An 18,029-nucleotide genomic window follows, 5' to 3' on the forward strand; every position below is an offset into this window, starting at 1 on the left:
TAATTCTTGTACTCTGACTATAACAATAATATTAAAATCAACTTAAATTCACATCATGTTTCATCTTTAAACGCTTTCATATATTTTATCTGTGTGCTCTTCAAAACAGTCCTATGAGGTGAGTAGGATATTTCCAGACGGGCAGTTGCAGTTCGGACATATTAGGGGAATTTCACAAAGGTAGTGAGTGAGTGGTCAACCTAATCTTCAAATGTAGCTTAAGCCCCGAATACTGATTTGGTCTCAAAAGTAGGAGAGAATGACGACTCAGACTCATTGTCAGTGGCTTTCATGTTAGTGAAACCCAAGAGGTCCATGGGAGATTGAGGACAGCAGAGAGGGCAGGTGGCTCCTCTCGCCCCTGTTATTCCTCATGAGTCCACAGCTTAGAGGTACCTGTTATGTGCGGGTCAGGGGGAGAGTTCACCAGTGCTCCACGGTCCACCGTGTTCGCATATAAGGAATTTCTTGCTGAGTAAGTGTCTCATTTTCATTTCTTATTGTATCACTGGACCTCAGCAGGACCTAACATGCCCTTTTCAGAATCTGAGACAAGACATGCATATTTGTGTTATTGACGACCTCATTCTTACTCACATACAACTTTAACCTATTCATAAATATTAGTGCAGAATCATCTTATTATCAATATCAGAATTGCCAGAGACATGGCCCATGTTCAACTTCCAGAGTTTTAAGGACACAGTTCAAGAAAATTGAGTTAGGATTAACCTTAAAGGAATTGAAAAGGCAATCCTTGAAGGAGACTCTTCTGGCTTGAAAACTACATTATGCAAAGCCAGGGCTCCTGGTTCCTCACCCGTGTTCTCATTACCATTTCATTTTTCACAGTATGCAATACATACATGCACACAGAAGCCCATAGTTCTATTACATAGTCTTTGGGTTCTTTAAAAAAACAAAATCATGTAATAATCAAAATAATGTGTTGTATTTTCAAAATGTTTGCCTTCAGAAAATCAGCAGGTAATTTACAATCCTGTGAAAGTTACCAATTTCACAGTGAAATCCTGCTAAAAAGAAATTCAGAATCACCTGGCCAAAGTATATTAAAGATTACTGAGCACAGCCCATGCGTGCATATACATAAGTTATGTCACTTGAAAAGTAAGAGTATATTTGTGTCAGAACCACATAAATCAGTGTTGTTGGATTTGGCACTACACAGAGCTGGGTGTGAATCATGCATCTGCCCCTTACTGTGAGATCTGCAGAAAATCATTTACCCTTTTTGAGGAGCTGGTGAATTAAAAGTATGGAACCTGTTTAGCTGAAGGTTTGGCATATAGTATTTGCTCAATGAATATTAGTTCCAATCGCCCTCTACCATTCACCATTCTCCCTTTATTTTCTCCTTTCTTCGCAAGGCTGACATTCATCCTCCAAACAATTGTTTTTTCACCAAATTCTGGCATCTATTAAATAATTTAAATCAGAACAAGAACAAAGTAACTTTAAAAGTGTACAAAATGGAATGTTCTTCTGAAATATTCAATATCACACCTTTCATTTTTTTTACTTAGAGATTCAGAATGAAAAATATAGACTCGGCCCAATGTGGGGCCCTAAATTTGCCAGCCTTGCATGTGTATCATGAAAAGGCACCAACACATTATGTGAAAATACATACCCCATTAAGGCGACATGAAACTGTCATCTAATCTTTATGAAGTTTTGCTCTTCTGATGATGGCATAACTTTAGACATAGAGTGCTAATTATGTAAAACTCTGCAACGATACTTGTTCCCCAAAAAGCAATCTATTGAAAACAACAGTGAAGGAGGGGCACGTGGTTGGCTCCATCAGTTAAGCGTCTGCTTTCGGCTCAGGTCATGATCCCAGGGTCGTGGGATCGAGTCCCGCATCAGGCTCCTTGCTTAGCGGGGAGCCTGCTTCTCCCTCTGCCTGCAGCTCCCCCCGCTTGTGCTCTCTCTCTCTCTCTTTCTCAAATAAATAAATAAAACCTTTAAAAAAAACATTAAAGGAACCCATTTCCACCTTTCTTTGCTCTTGGTTCTGCTGAACCTTTATCCTCTATTCCCACTACTTTTTTTTCCCCATGCCTTTCTTCCCAGGGTCCTTCAGTTCTCAGAATGAAAGCCTCCTGCCCAAACTCAGGCCCCACAGTATCACAATAAAAGTGTTTTCCAAGTATCAAAATAAAAGTTTTTTTTTAACATTGTCAGGTTTTCTAATTCCTCCTGCATTACTTTCTAGCATGTAAAAGGAATCACTGTGTATTTTATTTCCCCCTGATCTGGGCAGTAATAAAGACCCAATACTCAAGCATAATACTTTTTTATCTTTTTCTTACTATGGTTATTGGACCTGAAAACTTTGGGAGTTTTGGCATTATATGGAATTGGAATTATCGTCGTGTCCTGTTGACTGAGAGAACCGGCCACAGTCCTGCCCTAGTCTTATCCATCCCTCTTTATTAGCACTCCTTCCCTGGCTTCCTCCTTCCTGGATAATTGCAGACATCAGTGATGTTGTCTGCATGATTCCTCACTATTCTGAGTATTTTTGCTAATTCTCTGACACTCCTTCGAGTCAGGCTCTAAAGTATTCTTGTATTCGTGGCTGTGTATGTCTATCATTCTATATGAGTGGTGTATGGAGTTCAGCAGGCTTAGACTATAGTGTGACTTCACATTTTAACAGCTTATAGTAATTTATTAATCAATGAGAACCCAGTTCAACAGAGAGTATATTACAGGTCAGATTATGCTCACACCTCCCAGCACACAGTAATGTCTAGTTCCCGGGATGAGGTGATTCTTCATAGTCCTGGAGCATCTCTTACTAATCCTCAGAGCCCCAGGTAAGAACAATACCTAGTGCATTGGAGGTGGCCAGTAAATGATGCTGAAATGATTGAGAATTTTAGGGAGCACCACAACTTTCCTATCTGGTTGATACGGTAAAACTCATAATATGCCCCCCAAGTTCATGATGGAGACTTTGAGAGCTATAGCTGTCCACTAGACTAAGTCATATAATGGAAGTAGGGAGATTTTCTGACAAAACCACACCCCACACCATGGCTTAGAGTTTTCCAGTCTTATAGTTTTCATCCTCTTGCTTGTCTCCTTCTCCCACACCAGCTACAGGCAATTATGTGCATGTGTGTATTCACTCGCCTTACACGCTAGCTAAGCAGAATTGAATATTCCCGAACACCTTTGTATCCACTACTCTCTTCCTAAAATGCCCCCTTCTCCATCTGGCAAAATGCATTCTAGAATCTGCTCCAGTGTTGTTTTCTTGGTGAGGCTTTCCCTGAACCATCAGACTAAGTTGTCTTTCCTTCTTGTCCCAATTTACCCGGCACTGTCTCGATTTTAAAACTGAAAGTCTCATCACATCACATGATGAGCACTGGGTGTTATATGCAATTGATGAATAACTGAACTCTACATCTGAAACTAATGATGTACTATATGTTTTTAAATTTAAATTAAAAAAAAAAAAAGTTCAAAAAAAAACCTGAAAGTCTCATGCCCTAGGAAATCCCTTAGTCCTAGGAAACGGGGTGGTTGGTCACCTGACCTGTTTGTCTCCCCAGTGGAATAATGCGCCCCGTTGCTGAGGGGGTTGTGTCCTATTCATGTTTGTGTCCCCAGTGCCTGGCACACTGATAAATTAATGACCTTCTATATGAGACCTGAAGGACAAAGCCATTCAATCTGTATCGGCAGATATCAATGGAAGAGGATGTATTAGTCTTGTCTCTTAATACAGAAAGATCCTGGATATTGTAGTCTTTTAGTTTCCCTCTAGATAAGCTTTATCTTACCTCTAAGTTTGTAACTCACTACTTATGCTCAATTGAAAGAAGCCAAAGTTTGGGAAAGAAGCCAAAGTTTGGGGCGCCTGGGTGGCTCAGTTGGTTAAGTGACTGCCTTCGGCTCAGGTCATGATCCTGGAGTCCCAGGATCGAGTCCCACATCGGGCTACCTGCTCAGCGGGGAGTCTGCTTCTCCCTCTCCCGCTCCCCCCTCTTGTGCTCTTTCTCTCTCTCACTCTCTCTCTCAAATAAATAAAAATCTTAAAAAAAAAAAAAAAAAAAAAAGAAAGAAAGAAGCCAAAGTTTAGAAATACCTTTGATGATAATAATATTGCACCCGGCAATAACATTTAAGAAAGATATTTTATGAGAATGAGAAGGGATGGATAGAAAACATTTTTTATTTTATTTTTTTATTAGTTTCAGAAGTAGAATTTAGTAATTCATCAGTAGAAGACACTTTTCAGTGCATGCCCAGTAGCTCTGAAATTTTTGAAAATGAGTCTATGTATCTTGTATGTCCTGGGGGCTTCATGACATGATTGGCAGTGCACATTGCTATTTCTGCCAGGAGTAAAATACCAAGTTGTCCGTGTAATTGGTAAATAGTAATGGCTAAGTGATACATACCCCTTATATGTAAAATACATATGACAGGCCAGTATCTTAACTAAGTAGTTTAGCACTACTTCTGGAGAAGGGGAGAGAGAGCTCACTTATCTGAAAATATATCCACATTTGGGAAGGTCAGTCTCATGGGGACTGGAGGTCAGACTCCTTAGCTGTGAGAGTTGCAGTGCCAATATATGGATACTCTCCTCGGTTGGCATGGTTCCACCTCCTACCTCAACACTATATCCCCAGGCCAGACACCCTTTTGTCCAGGAAGAGCAGGAGCAAGTAATATGTGAGTAACTCAATCTTCCCAGCCACATTCATAAAGCAAACTCACATTACCCTCAGGTACAGTAGGGGATGATGAATGGACATTTATACAAAGAAAATTATCACTTAAGTGTTAGAATTGGGAAGAAATCTTTCAAGAGGTAGGATTCAATTATTCTGTTTTAAAAAAAAAATGCTCCAAGTAAAATAGATTCAATTCTTCCATTTATCCAAAGCTCATATTTTAAAATAAAGTATACTTAAAACATCTGTCTTTAGACTAGTACTTTTAAATTTTAGCTTTTCAAAGCACTGTAAGACATACTTTGTATTATGTAAGCCCTATTTTATAATTCTTTTTGTTCCTGTTTTATCTTCCCTACTAGACTTCATGTTTGATTGATCTTTGCCCCTCCCTGTACCCTCTTCCATAGTGTCGAGCAAAGAGTATTTGAGAAACAAATATTTGATGAATCATGATAGCATTTATTGACTACTTACATCCAGGTACTGGTCTGAAGTGATTTATTCATTTAAATTCATTTAATATGCACAACTCTATGAGGCGGGTATTACTTGAATCCCAACTTTACAGATGAAAAAGTCTGAAGCACAAAAAGGGTAATTGATGTCCTCAAGGTCCCATATGTAGGATGTGGTGGAGCTTAGATGGGAATCCCAGCAACATGCCTCTAGTGACCAAGCTCTTGATACACTGCCCTGCCTTCGGGGAAGAAGGTTGGCCCCAGGAGATCCCCATAGGGTTATTATTATCCTCTCTTGGTTTCCAAAGCATGAAGTAGTTTTTACTACTAAAACCTCGATAGTCGAGAAAACTTTATGGAGTCTTCTCAAGGCTTGTTTTAAAATGAATAAAGTATACATGGGGTGGGTGCAATGTATGTGTTTGCCAATGCAGCTGCAGTCTAGGAGTTCAGATGTGAGGAGGTAATATGCAGACTTTCCTGACCACCCAGAAGTGTGGGAATCAGGACTAGGGTCACAGAAAACCTAGGGAATTCCAAGCAACCAGGAAATTCACACTCTGATTCCATATGGGAATTATTCTGTTTAAAAAAAAAAAAAAATGCTCCAAGTAAAATAGATTTTGGGAAGCCTCCAAAGGAGCTTACATGGAAGGAATAATATACTGAGCCACAACCCAAATCGCAAGCCAGTTTTCCCACCCCCAGCGGTGAGTGGATGCCTCCCCGGGCTCCCTCATTTTGTCCCTAACATGGTGTTTTTCCATATGAGCACATTTCTAGCGTAACACAAGAGAGCAGCTGCTAGTTATCAGCTTCTCAGATCCAAATCTTCCATCACCATAGTGGGCTGACATTTTCACCTATCACAAGAATGTCTTGGAAGACTCTATTTTGAAGGATTTCACGAGTCTTCACCCAGATTGGTTATATCATATAAGCTGGCCCTAAGCCTCACATAAAGTTCTGTCACAAGATGTATTTTATGGGAGAGTTAAACTGGAAACCAGTGAGATCTATCACCTTTCATGGATGCCTGCCTCCCATCCATGCACTTATTCAGTGAATACTTCTTGGGCACCGGCCACCTGGTGCCTTAGAGTAATTAGTGTAGCCACCTTGACCACCTTGCAAATATTTCACTTGTGGTACAGTCTCCACTTGAAAGCTGCTCTCTTCTCTCTCACGTTGAATCAACGATCATTTCTAAAGTGTCAACTGAAGTCGAGATGGTGGGAGAGTAGCCAATGGATACGCAAGATGTCATTTGTGACTACATACTAAAAGTTCCCGTCTCCAAAAACCCAGGAGAAGCAAGGTGGGGCGGGAAGAGGCTGAGATACGGAGGAAGTACTGGTAGTGGGGTCAGATGATGGCCTTGATGACCAGCAGACCTGTCCTGTGCATACTGATGGGCTTAGGATGTACAACTTTACTCCTGTTTCCTCCATTCCCTCGGTGAATGAGGTGGCAGTCAAACAGGACACTGCCCTGGGACTCCTTTTGGCAGCATATCATCTGATCAGCTGCAGATATTTTTTTTTCTCCTCTGTGCATGTTATGAAACTTCTGATATCAGAAGTCCTCTCTTCTGGAGCCAAAATAGCACTTCCTCGTACTCCCCAAGGCCACATACAGAAAGAGACTTCCACATAAATCTTACCAGGCAAGAAACTCCTTTTCGCACCTTCTCAGTTTCTCACTCAGGGGGAGATTGCAACCCTCGAGGCACAGTGGTGTTGCCTGGGAAGCTTCTTTAATGCCAATGCCTCTACCTCATTCTGAGATTATGGCTCTGTTGATTTAGGGTGGGCCTGAGTCTTTTCTGTTTTTGCTTTTGTTGGTTTGCTTGTTTTTAGGCTCCTCGGGTTCATTCAGAACTACAAAGCACTGCCACATAGGAACTTATTTTAAGTTTCCATTCCATAGTGAAAGGAGGGAGTTAAGCTGCAAGTGAGTGAACAGGAGAGCAAAGAGAGAAGGCAGTGGAATTCCATCTTGAAACATCCTAATCCCTTTGCCATTCCAACATGGAGGCATCTCACGTCGATAGTCCTTCCTTTTTGTGAAGGAAAAATGGGGTTGTTAGGATATACCCACTGCAGAATATCACTTTTATCCCCTTAGCTCATGCCACCTAAAGATTAGTAAAATATGACAATAGACTAGATATAATTAAAGGGTAAGAACTCTTGGTAGCACCCCAGGTTCTGTTTTATATGCAAGCTAGATGAAATAGCTAGCAATTATCTCACAGAGCCTAAACAATGAGAAGGATGATGGCATTTGTCATTCACATGCTTTGTACACTTTGTAAGACCCCCAAATCCTTGCTGAAAGGACTTGGAACTATTCATTTGGAAGCACAAGGAAGACAAGGCTTTCTTATTCAGCTACAATCATATTTCTTTGTGATAGGCCTTTTTAAGCTTGGGAGCATTTTACATTTTAAATGAATGTCTTCATTTGTGACGATGTGAATGTTCTGTAGCAATTAGTTTAGGATACTAAAGCCACACCCAGCTTCCACTATCTGTGGGATACAAGGCATGCCGACTAGTTCATTGGTATTTTCATTCCCTGTCAACTCTAGAAACTCACTTTGATGATGAATGGAGTATTTTCAAAATGGTGTCCATCAAACAGGTGGCAATACGTTGACTTTTCTAAGGAAATAATTACATGCAGATGGCAGTTGGAGGAACCCAACTGTATATAGAAATGTATTCCAGAATATTCTTGTAATGTATTTTCTGAGGATAAAGTTACTTGTGTGATGAACAGTGACCTAGCAGAACAGAAATAGGACAGAAAATGAAGAGAGCAGATCCTTCAGTACACTTCAAAGCTGTTTCTTGGTTGCTCAAAATCACTAACATATATTAGTAAACAAGTCTTAAAACACACACTCATCATTTAGCTATTTAACAAACAAAAATACCATCTTGCATTGCGTCCAATGCGTAGCATACAAAGATGAACACATAGAACCTGTATACGGATGTGCATAATTTATAGAAGGAAATAAACATGAAAGTCAGTTTCTAAAAGACAATGCGATAAGGTTATGATAGCTTGTGAAATTCATTATTATGAAATTATCATTTAGGATATTGTATGCTAACTACATCAGGGAAAGCTCTCTATCCAAGACTTGGGGAAAAAAAATATAAGACTCAGTAACAGGAATACTATGTCCTCTGAATGTCTTGGGTTTAACTTAAATACTCTGAAGAATATAACCAGTTTCTCTCTCCCATTGAATTAGCAGCTTGAAAGCTCAAAGCTAATTTATAACATAATGCTAGTAAATGAGTAAGAGCCTATATGATCAATTTTGTCTACTGATCTTCTACCTAGATTCAACTAATGTCACCCTGATTTTGTTTACTTTCTGTTGTTTTTGTTCCTTAAAAGTGCTGAGTAAAAGTAATGAGACAGGTTATAAGAAAATAAATAAATAAATAAACTGTGAAAAGAGAAGTCTGTTCAAGGTTTTATGAGAGCCAAGGGAAAGAGTGTAACATAGGCTGGCCATGTTGCTAGGGGAGGTAGGGAAGGAGTCCTAGCACAGATGGGAAAAGCATCATCATAATGACCCTGACAGCAGCCCTTGTTAATAATAGTAATAAAGAATAGCTAGACCTTGAAGAATAAACAATAACTAGACTTTCCAATTGTGGGGTCCTCCCTATGGATCTGTGCTTTGCAAACATTATTTCTCTGATCTTCACAGCAATCCCAATAAGCAGACAATAATGTCCTCATGTTCCACACGAGAATATTGATGCTTCTGGAGCTGAGTAATTTGTCCAAGATACCACCTTACACCCAGTTGTCTTGCTTCAAGCACTGCCATATTGCCACCCTGAAATTCACATGGAAGGATAAGGGGATTGACACCGTGTTGTCAACCAGAGTAGCTCCAAGTATATGCAAAAGGGGTGTGGGGTCTTGCAGCCGAAGGGGAAGCTACAGAGATAAGGAAGGGCAAATCCAGGAATAATATTTCTTTAGGTAATAGGAAGATTTCAAAGGATGTTAATAAGAGGGTTACACGAAAATGGAGAAAAGGCAAGAGAGGCCTCAAACTCTGATCCTTCTGAAATCCGGTGGGGCTGTCAGAGTCTCCCGGGCAAAGAAGCTTTGAAAGATCACATGCCATCATTCACTACATGCCACAGATCACGGTGACTCATTGGTGCACAAGGGCATTACAGTAGTATTTACTTCCAATGGGAAATAATTTTACGTAAGACAGATTTACTTTGAACTCCAACCTGGTGACTTCCAGTACCAAGGGAGGTTGTGGTAAAGCACCCTCTTCCTAAATAGCACCAGAAGCAATGTTAGAGAAAGGGCCTCATGCTCTTCCATCCCCCCCAGCCCATAAAGCCTCTCTTCTGGACTCAAAACTCTGACAGTGATGGTGATGAGAACGCAGTGATGGTGGGGACAGGTGGCTCCTACTAGTTACTAAAGCAGCATTCACTTCTTCCTCGAACCCTCACAACCTCCCCAGGAGGAAGGCAACAGTATGTCCATATGACAGATGAAGGTTTAATCACACAGCTAATCAAGGGGTAGAGCTAGATTTTGAATCCAGGGCCAATGGACTCCAGAGCCTGTGCGGCAGGCAGCTACCCTACCCTGCCTACTGCGAGGAAGTAATTAGATACTGCAGTCATCTTATCATGTTTCTGAAGACTGCTTTTCTGTCTCGCTAGGAATTATCTGATTTATAATAATAGAAAATTGGTTGTTGAGACTTTGCTTCTTTTACCTCCTTTTCTTTCTGATCACATACTTTTAGAAGACATAATGAGAGGATTCCGTGTGTGTGTGTGTGTGTGTGTGTGTGCATGCACATTAAATATGTGTGCAAATGGGGCCCCTGGGTGGCTCAGTTGGTTGAGTGTCTGCCATCTGCTCAGGTCATGATCTCAGGGTCCTGGAATCAAGCCCTGCATCAGGCTCCCCGCTCAGCAGGGAGTCTGCTTGTTCCTTCCCCTCTGCCCCTCCCCTTCCTGCTGGTTCTCTCTCAATCTCCCTTTCTCTTCCAGATAAAATTTTAAAAAAAAAAAAAAAAAAAGTGTGCACTTGCCAGTGATAACTCATACATTGAAAAGAGAAGGTGTGTAGATAAGAATTGCATTTTAGAAATAGACATGGTCAGATCCCAGCCTTGCCACTTACTGGGCGTGAGATTTAGACCTCCTGTGTGTCAGGCTCATTGCCTTTAAAATAGCAATGTTTCCAATTGAAGACTATTGCTTAACTACATTGAGAAAATATATCTGCAGTACTTAGCACAGAGTTAAGTACTCAGAATTGTTCATTCGTCTTGTAACTCCTCTTTGGTTTTTAGGCTTTCCTACCATAATCCAATTCTATTTGTACAAAGAACAAAAACCAGTGTATATGCCAGCCCTCCCACGGGGACATTTATATCCTAGAGAGTGTCACTGCCACTAGGCAGCATTGTTGGTTCTTACCTTCTCCACGGACAAGGAGTTCTAAATTTCATACAAGAATTCATTAGACTGTAAGGAGACTGTAAGGGATCCTTATGCTATCAGCCCTCAGGTTAGCTGATCCACAGCTGTTTCAAGCCACTCGGGGTCTGCTATCTATGAGTTTATCATCTCATTATGTCAAATGTGAATACCCTCCTTTTGATTGACATGAGCATCAACCCCCCTACAGGTATTCTACGACTTCTGCAAATATCCTTGGGAGTCTTTCCTTCTCTATCCCAGCCCTTCAATCCAGGTCTGTCTGACTCTAAAAAGTGTGGATGCCGGTTGCTAGTCACCCGTGGATTTAACTTCTCTTGTTAGATATGGGGACTTTGCAAAGCTTAGATGATACTCTTTGCAACACCATTTGGTATAAATTTCATTTCCTGACCATTTATTTTGATTCATCAAACTCATCTCAGACTAACACAGGAGACCAGAAAGCAAGTGCACATTCTAGTTCTTTTGGCAGAGTCGTGCATAATTTAAATACAATAACATATGACCGAGGCATTGAGAACTCTGCTCCTGATACCGAAATGTGCGCTGCATGCAGGCCAGCCCCCGCAGAGGCCTGACCTCATGCCTGGTGGGGCATCTGACAGATCACGTGAGGTGTCCCTTAATCACCCGCTCTCTTGTAGAGCTCTACAGATGCTCTCTTAAATGACTTTGCCCCACTGTTATCCTAATTTGAAATTTTATTCTTCAGCCACATAAATAGAAGAACACAGTTTGAAAACCCCGTCCTGGAAGCAAAAAGGAAGCTACAGCAGCATAACATGCCCCACACAGAACTTGGAACCAAGCCCCTGCAGGCCCCGGCTTTCCGAGGTGAGTACCATGTCCACCCGCCACGTTTCAAAGGGAAAAATGATCTACCAAACTGCCTGCTCTTCCAAATATGCCTTTAGCTGGGACTATTTCAAATAATCAATCTGCTTTCCCCAAACCCCTCTCTTAGCTTTAGCTGGATGTTTGCTCTGCTCCGTGGATTAAGTTAAAGCCTCCGGCGGTACCTCATAGGAATGTGCAGCAAGGTGCCAGGTGGAGACTCGTGGGTTTTGACAGTAGTACTCACTGTAAAGCGCAGATTCATAGAGACTCCTAGGTTTGTCCTCAAAAGACCACGCACAAGAATAAGGCTTGTTTTCCTTTGTGACAGTAGACGGTTCCTGGTCGACATTACCTAAGCCCACCTCCACCCGCCCCCGCGCGGTCCCTGAGAGGTCGCACAGTGTGAATGACTTGTCTTACTATCCGCGGGACCGTGCCGGGAGGCCCTGGCCCTTCGGTACGTCCGTCTGTCTGTCCAGGGCTGCTTGCTGCCCTTGCCCACACCTTGGAGCCCCGTAGTGGGATGAGTTGCTGCACAAACTTCTCACGTCTTGTGGGCTCATACTCATAAATGAAAGCACGAATACCACACCCGTTCAGCACAAATGCCATGAATGTAAAGGTCTCACGGTAACTTCTCTCCGACTATAAATGTTACATTCATAAAGGAAACGTAGATGGCAAGGCCATATGCATTTTTCATTTGCATTTTAAAGGAAAAAATGTAAAATAAACTTAAATATAAAACAGAGAATGATTATATTTATTTTTTTTAGTGCAGATCTATGTGATGTATAAATACATGAAGTAAAATTCTAGTATGATGACTCATTGTACCTATTACATATCACCCAAGATGTAACAGCAGCAAAAGCACCAAAATACTTAGCTAAGTTCCTATGTACGGTTTGGCTGTTACAAACATCAAATCATATCACCGAAAATGTAATAACTGAATGTATTCGTGTATGCACATGTATATACTTCGTGTGTGTGTATATATATATATATATATATATATATATATATACACACACTTGACTGAGATAGCATTTAAAGCAAATATTAATTCTATTTCCTAGCATGACTATTATTTTTAAAGCATTTAATATGGTTAGGAATATGTTTATTACAGATCATAGCTGGAAAAGCATATTATGTAACAAACTTGTGGTCAGACCTAAATGAGTGGTTCCAAATTATGGTCAGATTATTTAGGTATATGATATGAATGTATCAACATATTGTTACAAAATGTGTTACCTTTACATTCATAATGATATATAGAAATGTTGGCTTGCCTTTTCCTCACATTTTAGAGTATACTAAACACTTTGAGGTCAGTAGAACTTTATCTGGTTATCTTTATAGCATCTCACAATATAAGCAAAAGTTAACTCAGTCCCACATCCAGGTGATCCTTCTAAATAGTTTAGATATTTGAATAGATGGTAGCATTCCATGGGTCTTACTCTTTTAAAAAATAAAGCAGTCCATCCTCGTTTTCCAGTTTTATCCCTTCAGAGTTTTGTGCAGGACCAGCCACTCACGCATACCTCCTGCTTGGATTCCTTTAGAACAAGACGAAAGTATCCAGATGTGTCTGGATGATTTGGGCTCCTCTTTATCTATAGCCTTTGACGGCCTGTTGATTTGGCCCTTTTTAAAAAGCCCAAGAAGGGCTAATTTGGTGAATGCAAACACTGACTTGACCGAAAATCTACAAACCACACAGCTTTTCACCTTTCCTGGATGCTTGGGACTGCTCTGTGTTTGCAGGAAGTACTAAAAATTCAGCTCCGGCAGTCACCACCTGCTTGCTTTTACTACCGGAGACACCCACACTTACCCCTGGGATGGCTGCTCAGGAGCTGGCTTTCCCCTGTGTAAGAACTTGCCTTAAATATGCTTTTTCTTTTTTAACTTATATTGACCAATGTAGAAAAACCACTCTTCACCCGGGATGCATCCCAATTGAAGGGAACATTCCTCAGCACCACCCTAAAAAAGAGCAACATGGGTTTTGGATTCACCATCATTGGTGGAGATGAGCCTGATGAGTTTCTGCAGGTGAAAAGTGTGATTCCAGATGGGCCTGCAGCCCAGGATGGGAAGATGGAAACAGGTAAGGTCCTTACTGCTTTAGAAATTTGTTTTACAACATCTTTCTTCCAGGCCCCCCTCCCCGCCCCAAGGCAAATAGGAGGAGCTTCTTTCTGTGTTTTTAATTTGAAGGTCAGAGATCACTACACTTTAGGGAAACCAGAAATAATGTTTCTCCTAAGTTTAGGAGTATCAAATTGAAGTATTTTGGAAATAGCTCTAAATATCATTTTTGTCTCATTTTTTCAGACTGGCCCTTCTACTTGCTGGATTTAATGGGCTCTTGAGATTGACACTTTTCTAATTTATTTTTAGAGTTCCTTCTTAGAGATGTGATTAACATTTCATACTACTCTACCTTATATTCAACCATTGATATTTTAAAATCTGTATTAATGTCGTGATATTCTCATGCTGAATTGCCCAGGTTAGATATTTAAATATGCATGCTCATCTCATAGAAAAAAATTTTGAATGGTATTTTATATGTCCCCATCAATGTTTTAATATATAAGGTTTTTTTCTGTAGTTCTTATGAATCAATTTTCACATGCAGTTGCTTGGATGTCTATCAAATTATAATCAAAATTCATTGAACATGGAGATATGGAGGCAAATTGTTAAAGGCACAAAAGCATAAAATATGAAAGGTCCACAGTGGTAGAGAAAAAAGTAATGAACTAAGTCTGGTTTTGCAGTTTGATTTTAAATTCTCCTACCTGGCCCATGACCTTGGATTAATCCCATAACTTGTAAATGCTAGTTTCCTTATCTGGGAAAAAAACAAAAAAAGAAGAAATCAAATTTGATCTTGCGTATTTAAAATACTGATTCAAGAATTTTGTAGCGTTGTTTTTGAAATACATTAGAAAGAATATTATAAAGTACAGTAACTGTATCTCCAAAGAACCGTATCACCGTTACACATTTTTCAGTGTTGATTTAATTTATGATATCAACTCGCCAAAGTTAATGTGTCTTAGTAGATATACAAATTAGAGAATTACTTTTGAGGAAAAGTTATCAAATCTATGTGGTCTGTATATTTGTGAATTGTTGTATTACCATTTAGTAAATGGTTCCTCCAGAAATAACTGCTTTTCAAGGTCACCTAATGAACATATTTGTCACTCCCACTCACTAGTGGATAATAATCCATTTAATAGGTGTTACATCTCCTTAAAAGTTGAGTGAAGTTTAAAACTAACCCACCACATTTTTCAAACTCTACAGTTGTAAAAATCATGTGTACATAATTTTCTGTAAGAGTTAAGTTAGAGCATGTCCAACTCTACTGTTCATCTGGTGATATTTTACTAAACATCCACACCTTCATGTTGCCAAAAAATCACAGAGAAACATCAAATGACTCAACTAAAAATCATCTTACTGCCTACAATTAGCATAAGAGGAAATTACAGAATTAATACCATCTTAGTAGAGGGACAGGGATCCCCAAAGCTTTTGAACTTCAGTGAAATACTTAATAAACCTATTTCTTTTCATAATAAGGAATAGTTATTTTTTTTCTCTGATCCTACCCACTATTCCATGTTTCAAAACTAGAAAAGACTTTTTTTCAGTGTAAACTTAAAGCAAAAAAAGACATTTGCACAGCAAGGCTTTTTCCCTTCGTACGCATTCTGCTAGTTTGGTATAACACACACACACACACACACACACACACACACACACAGTCTAAGCTTTTATTTAGAATTTAGCAGATTTTCTTCATTTAACATAATCCAAAACAGGTCCTAACAGAAAGAAGAACCTAGGATTTAATGCTATCCACTGTCTCAAATTTATTCCTATTCATTCATTCATTCATTCACTCAGAAAACATGTGTTCAGCTCCTCACTCTCACAAATATCACAGTCCATAAGGGCGACAAAGATGGATAGGACAAGGCCCGGCTCTCAAGGGGTTTACGTCTAGGAAGGGCCTCCAATAGATAAACAGGTAGTTGTAACACAATATGAGTAGGATGACTCTGCAATAACCCTGAGGTTGGCACGAAATCAAGAGAGTGGGAGGAGGAAGGAACAGAAATGTTTAAAAAGAAAAGTGTGTTCCTCACCATGTAATCTTATTGGGCTTTTATAGAAGTGATCATTTCTCTCATCAGAAAAGAATGCCATAAAAGGTTGAAATCTACTGCTTGTAAAATACTCGGGAAATTTAAATGTTTATTTTTAATTGTGAAGTAATTTAAAATAAAATGTACACACATTTCTGTGATATTCCATTAAGTAGTAATAGGAATGGCTGCTCAGGTCATTCAGCTAATATTTTATGAATATCCATACGTCCCAGGCATTCTGCTAATTATTAGGGATGCAAAAATGAAGAGACAAATGTTTCTATCCTTAAGAAGCTTACACTATAGAAATAATGAGTAGCAAGTTAATGAATATTTACATCAATGCAATAATAAAAATATGTACAAAGTCCAGAAATAAGCCAGAGGACTGGGAGATTGAGTCCACTGGGAGGTGCTTAGGGAGGGCCCTGTAGGGAAGATAATGCCTGACAGAGTTTTGAATGATGAAGAGGTGTTTGCTAGGTAGACAAATAAGGAGAGCCACAGGAAGAGGAAACAACATAGGCAAAGACACGGTAGTGGGGAATACCTAGATAAAGATTTATATGCCATCACAGCCTATGGCAATATTCCAACTTCAGTAGGTATTCATGTGAACTATCAAATAAAATGATAATCATAACTGGTAAAGATGAACATTATGACATGTAGGAAATATCAAAGAATAGTATGTAGTCATATATCCTCAACTAAAAAACATATATTTCATAAATGCATGAATACGTATATATAAAATCTTTCTCATATAAATTTCTCATATAAATTTTCAACCAATTAGGCATAGAGCTCTACTCTATTGGCTGATGTTTTCTTGATTTGTGTGTCCCTAGAACTTGAAACAGTGCAAGGCAAAGAACATGTGCTCAATAAGTATTTGTTGGATGGATGGTTGGATGGATGGATGGATGGATGGACTGACTGTTGGATACACTTAGAAATTAAGAAGTGAAATTTGAATTGGCTGAATTCCACTTTAACAGCATAACCTGGTCAATGCTAATTGGACCAATAGCTTACCATTAAAGCAAAAACAAACCAACATTCCAGTTTCTAGAGGGAACTAAAAAGACAAAAACATGTTAGGGACAAAATTAATTTCCTTTTTTGTAATGACTTCATCTATAAGTGAGCCTCAAGATTTTTTTTAAACAGACACTACAGATAGAGTGATAAATCATTAGTATTTAAAAGGTGTGTGGTCTCAGGGTGCCTGGGTGGCTTAGCCAGTTGAGCATCCCACTCTTGGTTTCAGCTCTAGTCATGATCTCTGGGTTGTAGGATTAGCCAGAGTCAGGCTCCAGGATCAGTGGGGAGTCTGCTAGAGATTCTCTCTCTTTCCCTCAGCCCCTCCCACCACTCATGTTCTCTCTGTCTCTGTCTCTCTCTCAAATAAATAAAAAAGTCTTAAAAACGGTGAGTGGTCTCATTTGACATTGAAATATGCATGAAAATACTTGAATCTATTTTTCTAGCTCTAGGTTATCTCTAATTTAGGCAAAGAAATGTCAATAGTTTGTGTGGACACAAAGATCCACTCTACTAAAAAGTTGACCAAGGGTCCTACACAGTAAAAACAAGAGTAGGATGGGAATTCTTTCTTTCTCAGTCAGCACTGATTCATGGGAAGGGGTAGAGAACAGGGGAAAATGGGGACACTGTGCCCCCGGCTGCTTTTTGAAAACTAATTGAGCCAATCCCCAATGGTCCTATAATGTTCCAGAAGAAGCTTTCTTCGAAGAAATTACCATAGTGCCCAGAAACCATCCAACTTCTGATTATTAAGTATTCTACACATCCTGGCAATCATTTGTAGGCAGCAGAGATCCTGGAAATATTCTTTAAACTATTTTTAAAATCAAGATTGATATACTAAGGCTTACATAGAAACTGCAAAGTCTTGAGAGTTATTTATCTAGCAACCTTCAGTTAAAAAGCTTCTCTTGTTACATGATGTCTCCTGTTTTTCCCGAGGCTAATTTTTGAATCGAGTCTTGAGGTTTTCAAGAAATATAAGAGGGAGGAAAGCTGGCCTCTCTGTGAAGTTCTTCTATAGGTAGGGGTTGAATTATGAGGTCACTCACAACCTATTAGATTTTATTTGCCCTCTTCTAAAACATATCCATGTTATTAGTAGAATGGCAAGAAACTGGGAGACTCGCATCCTGACATTCTCTAGCTCCCGGCATTTCTCCATTTCCGCAGATCGCTGTTACTGCCCTTTTGCTGGTTGCTACCTTGTTCTTTTGTGTTTCTGGAAGTAGAGGCATAAGATTAATTTTGCAA

At 39.6% G+C, this 18,029-nt stretch overlaps 1 protein-coding gene across 3 annotated transcripts in view; it reads left to right on the forward strand.

Moving 5' to 3' along the window:
• The window catches only part of MAGI2 (membrane associated guanylate kinase, WW and PDZ domain containing 2), a 1,320,571-nt gene that overhangs the window by 1,024,631 nt on the left and 277,911 nt on the right, over nt 1-18,029 (forward strand). For all 3 annotated transcript variants that reach the window (XM_032401138.1, XM_032401137.1, XM_032401139.1), the window contains exons 8-9: nt 11,414-11,535; nt 13,481-13,663. In XM_032401138.1, the coding sequence (XP_032257029.1) occupies nt 11,414-11,535; nt 13,481-13,663 (305 nt within the window). The remainder of the gene's footprint in view (nt 1-11,413; nt 11,536-13,480; nt 13,664-18,029) is intronic.

This window comes from Phoca vitulina, unplaced genomic scaffold (genome assembly GCF_004348235.1).
Source record: "Phoca vitulina isolate PV1807 unplaced genomic scaffold, GSC_HSeal_1.0 scaffold4, whole genome shotgun sequence".
Lineage (NCBI taxonomy): Eukaryota > Metazoa > Chordata > Mammalia > Carnivora > Phocidae > Phoca > Phoca vitulina.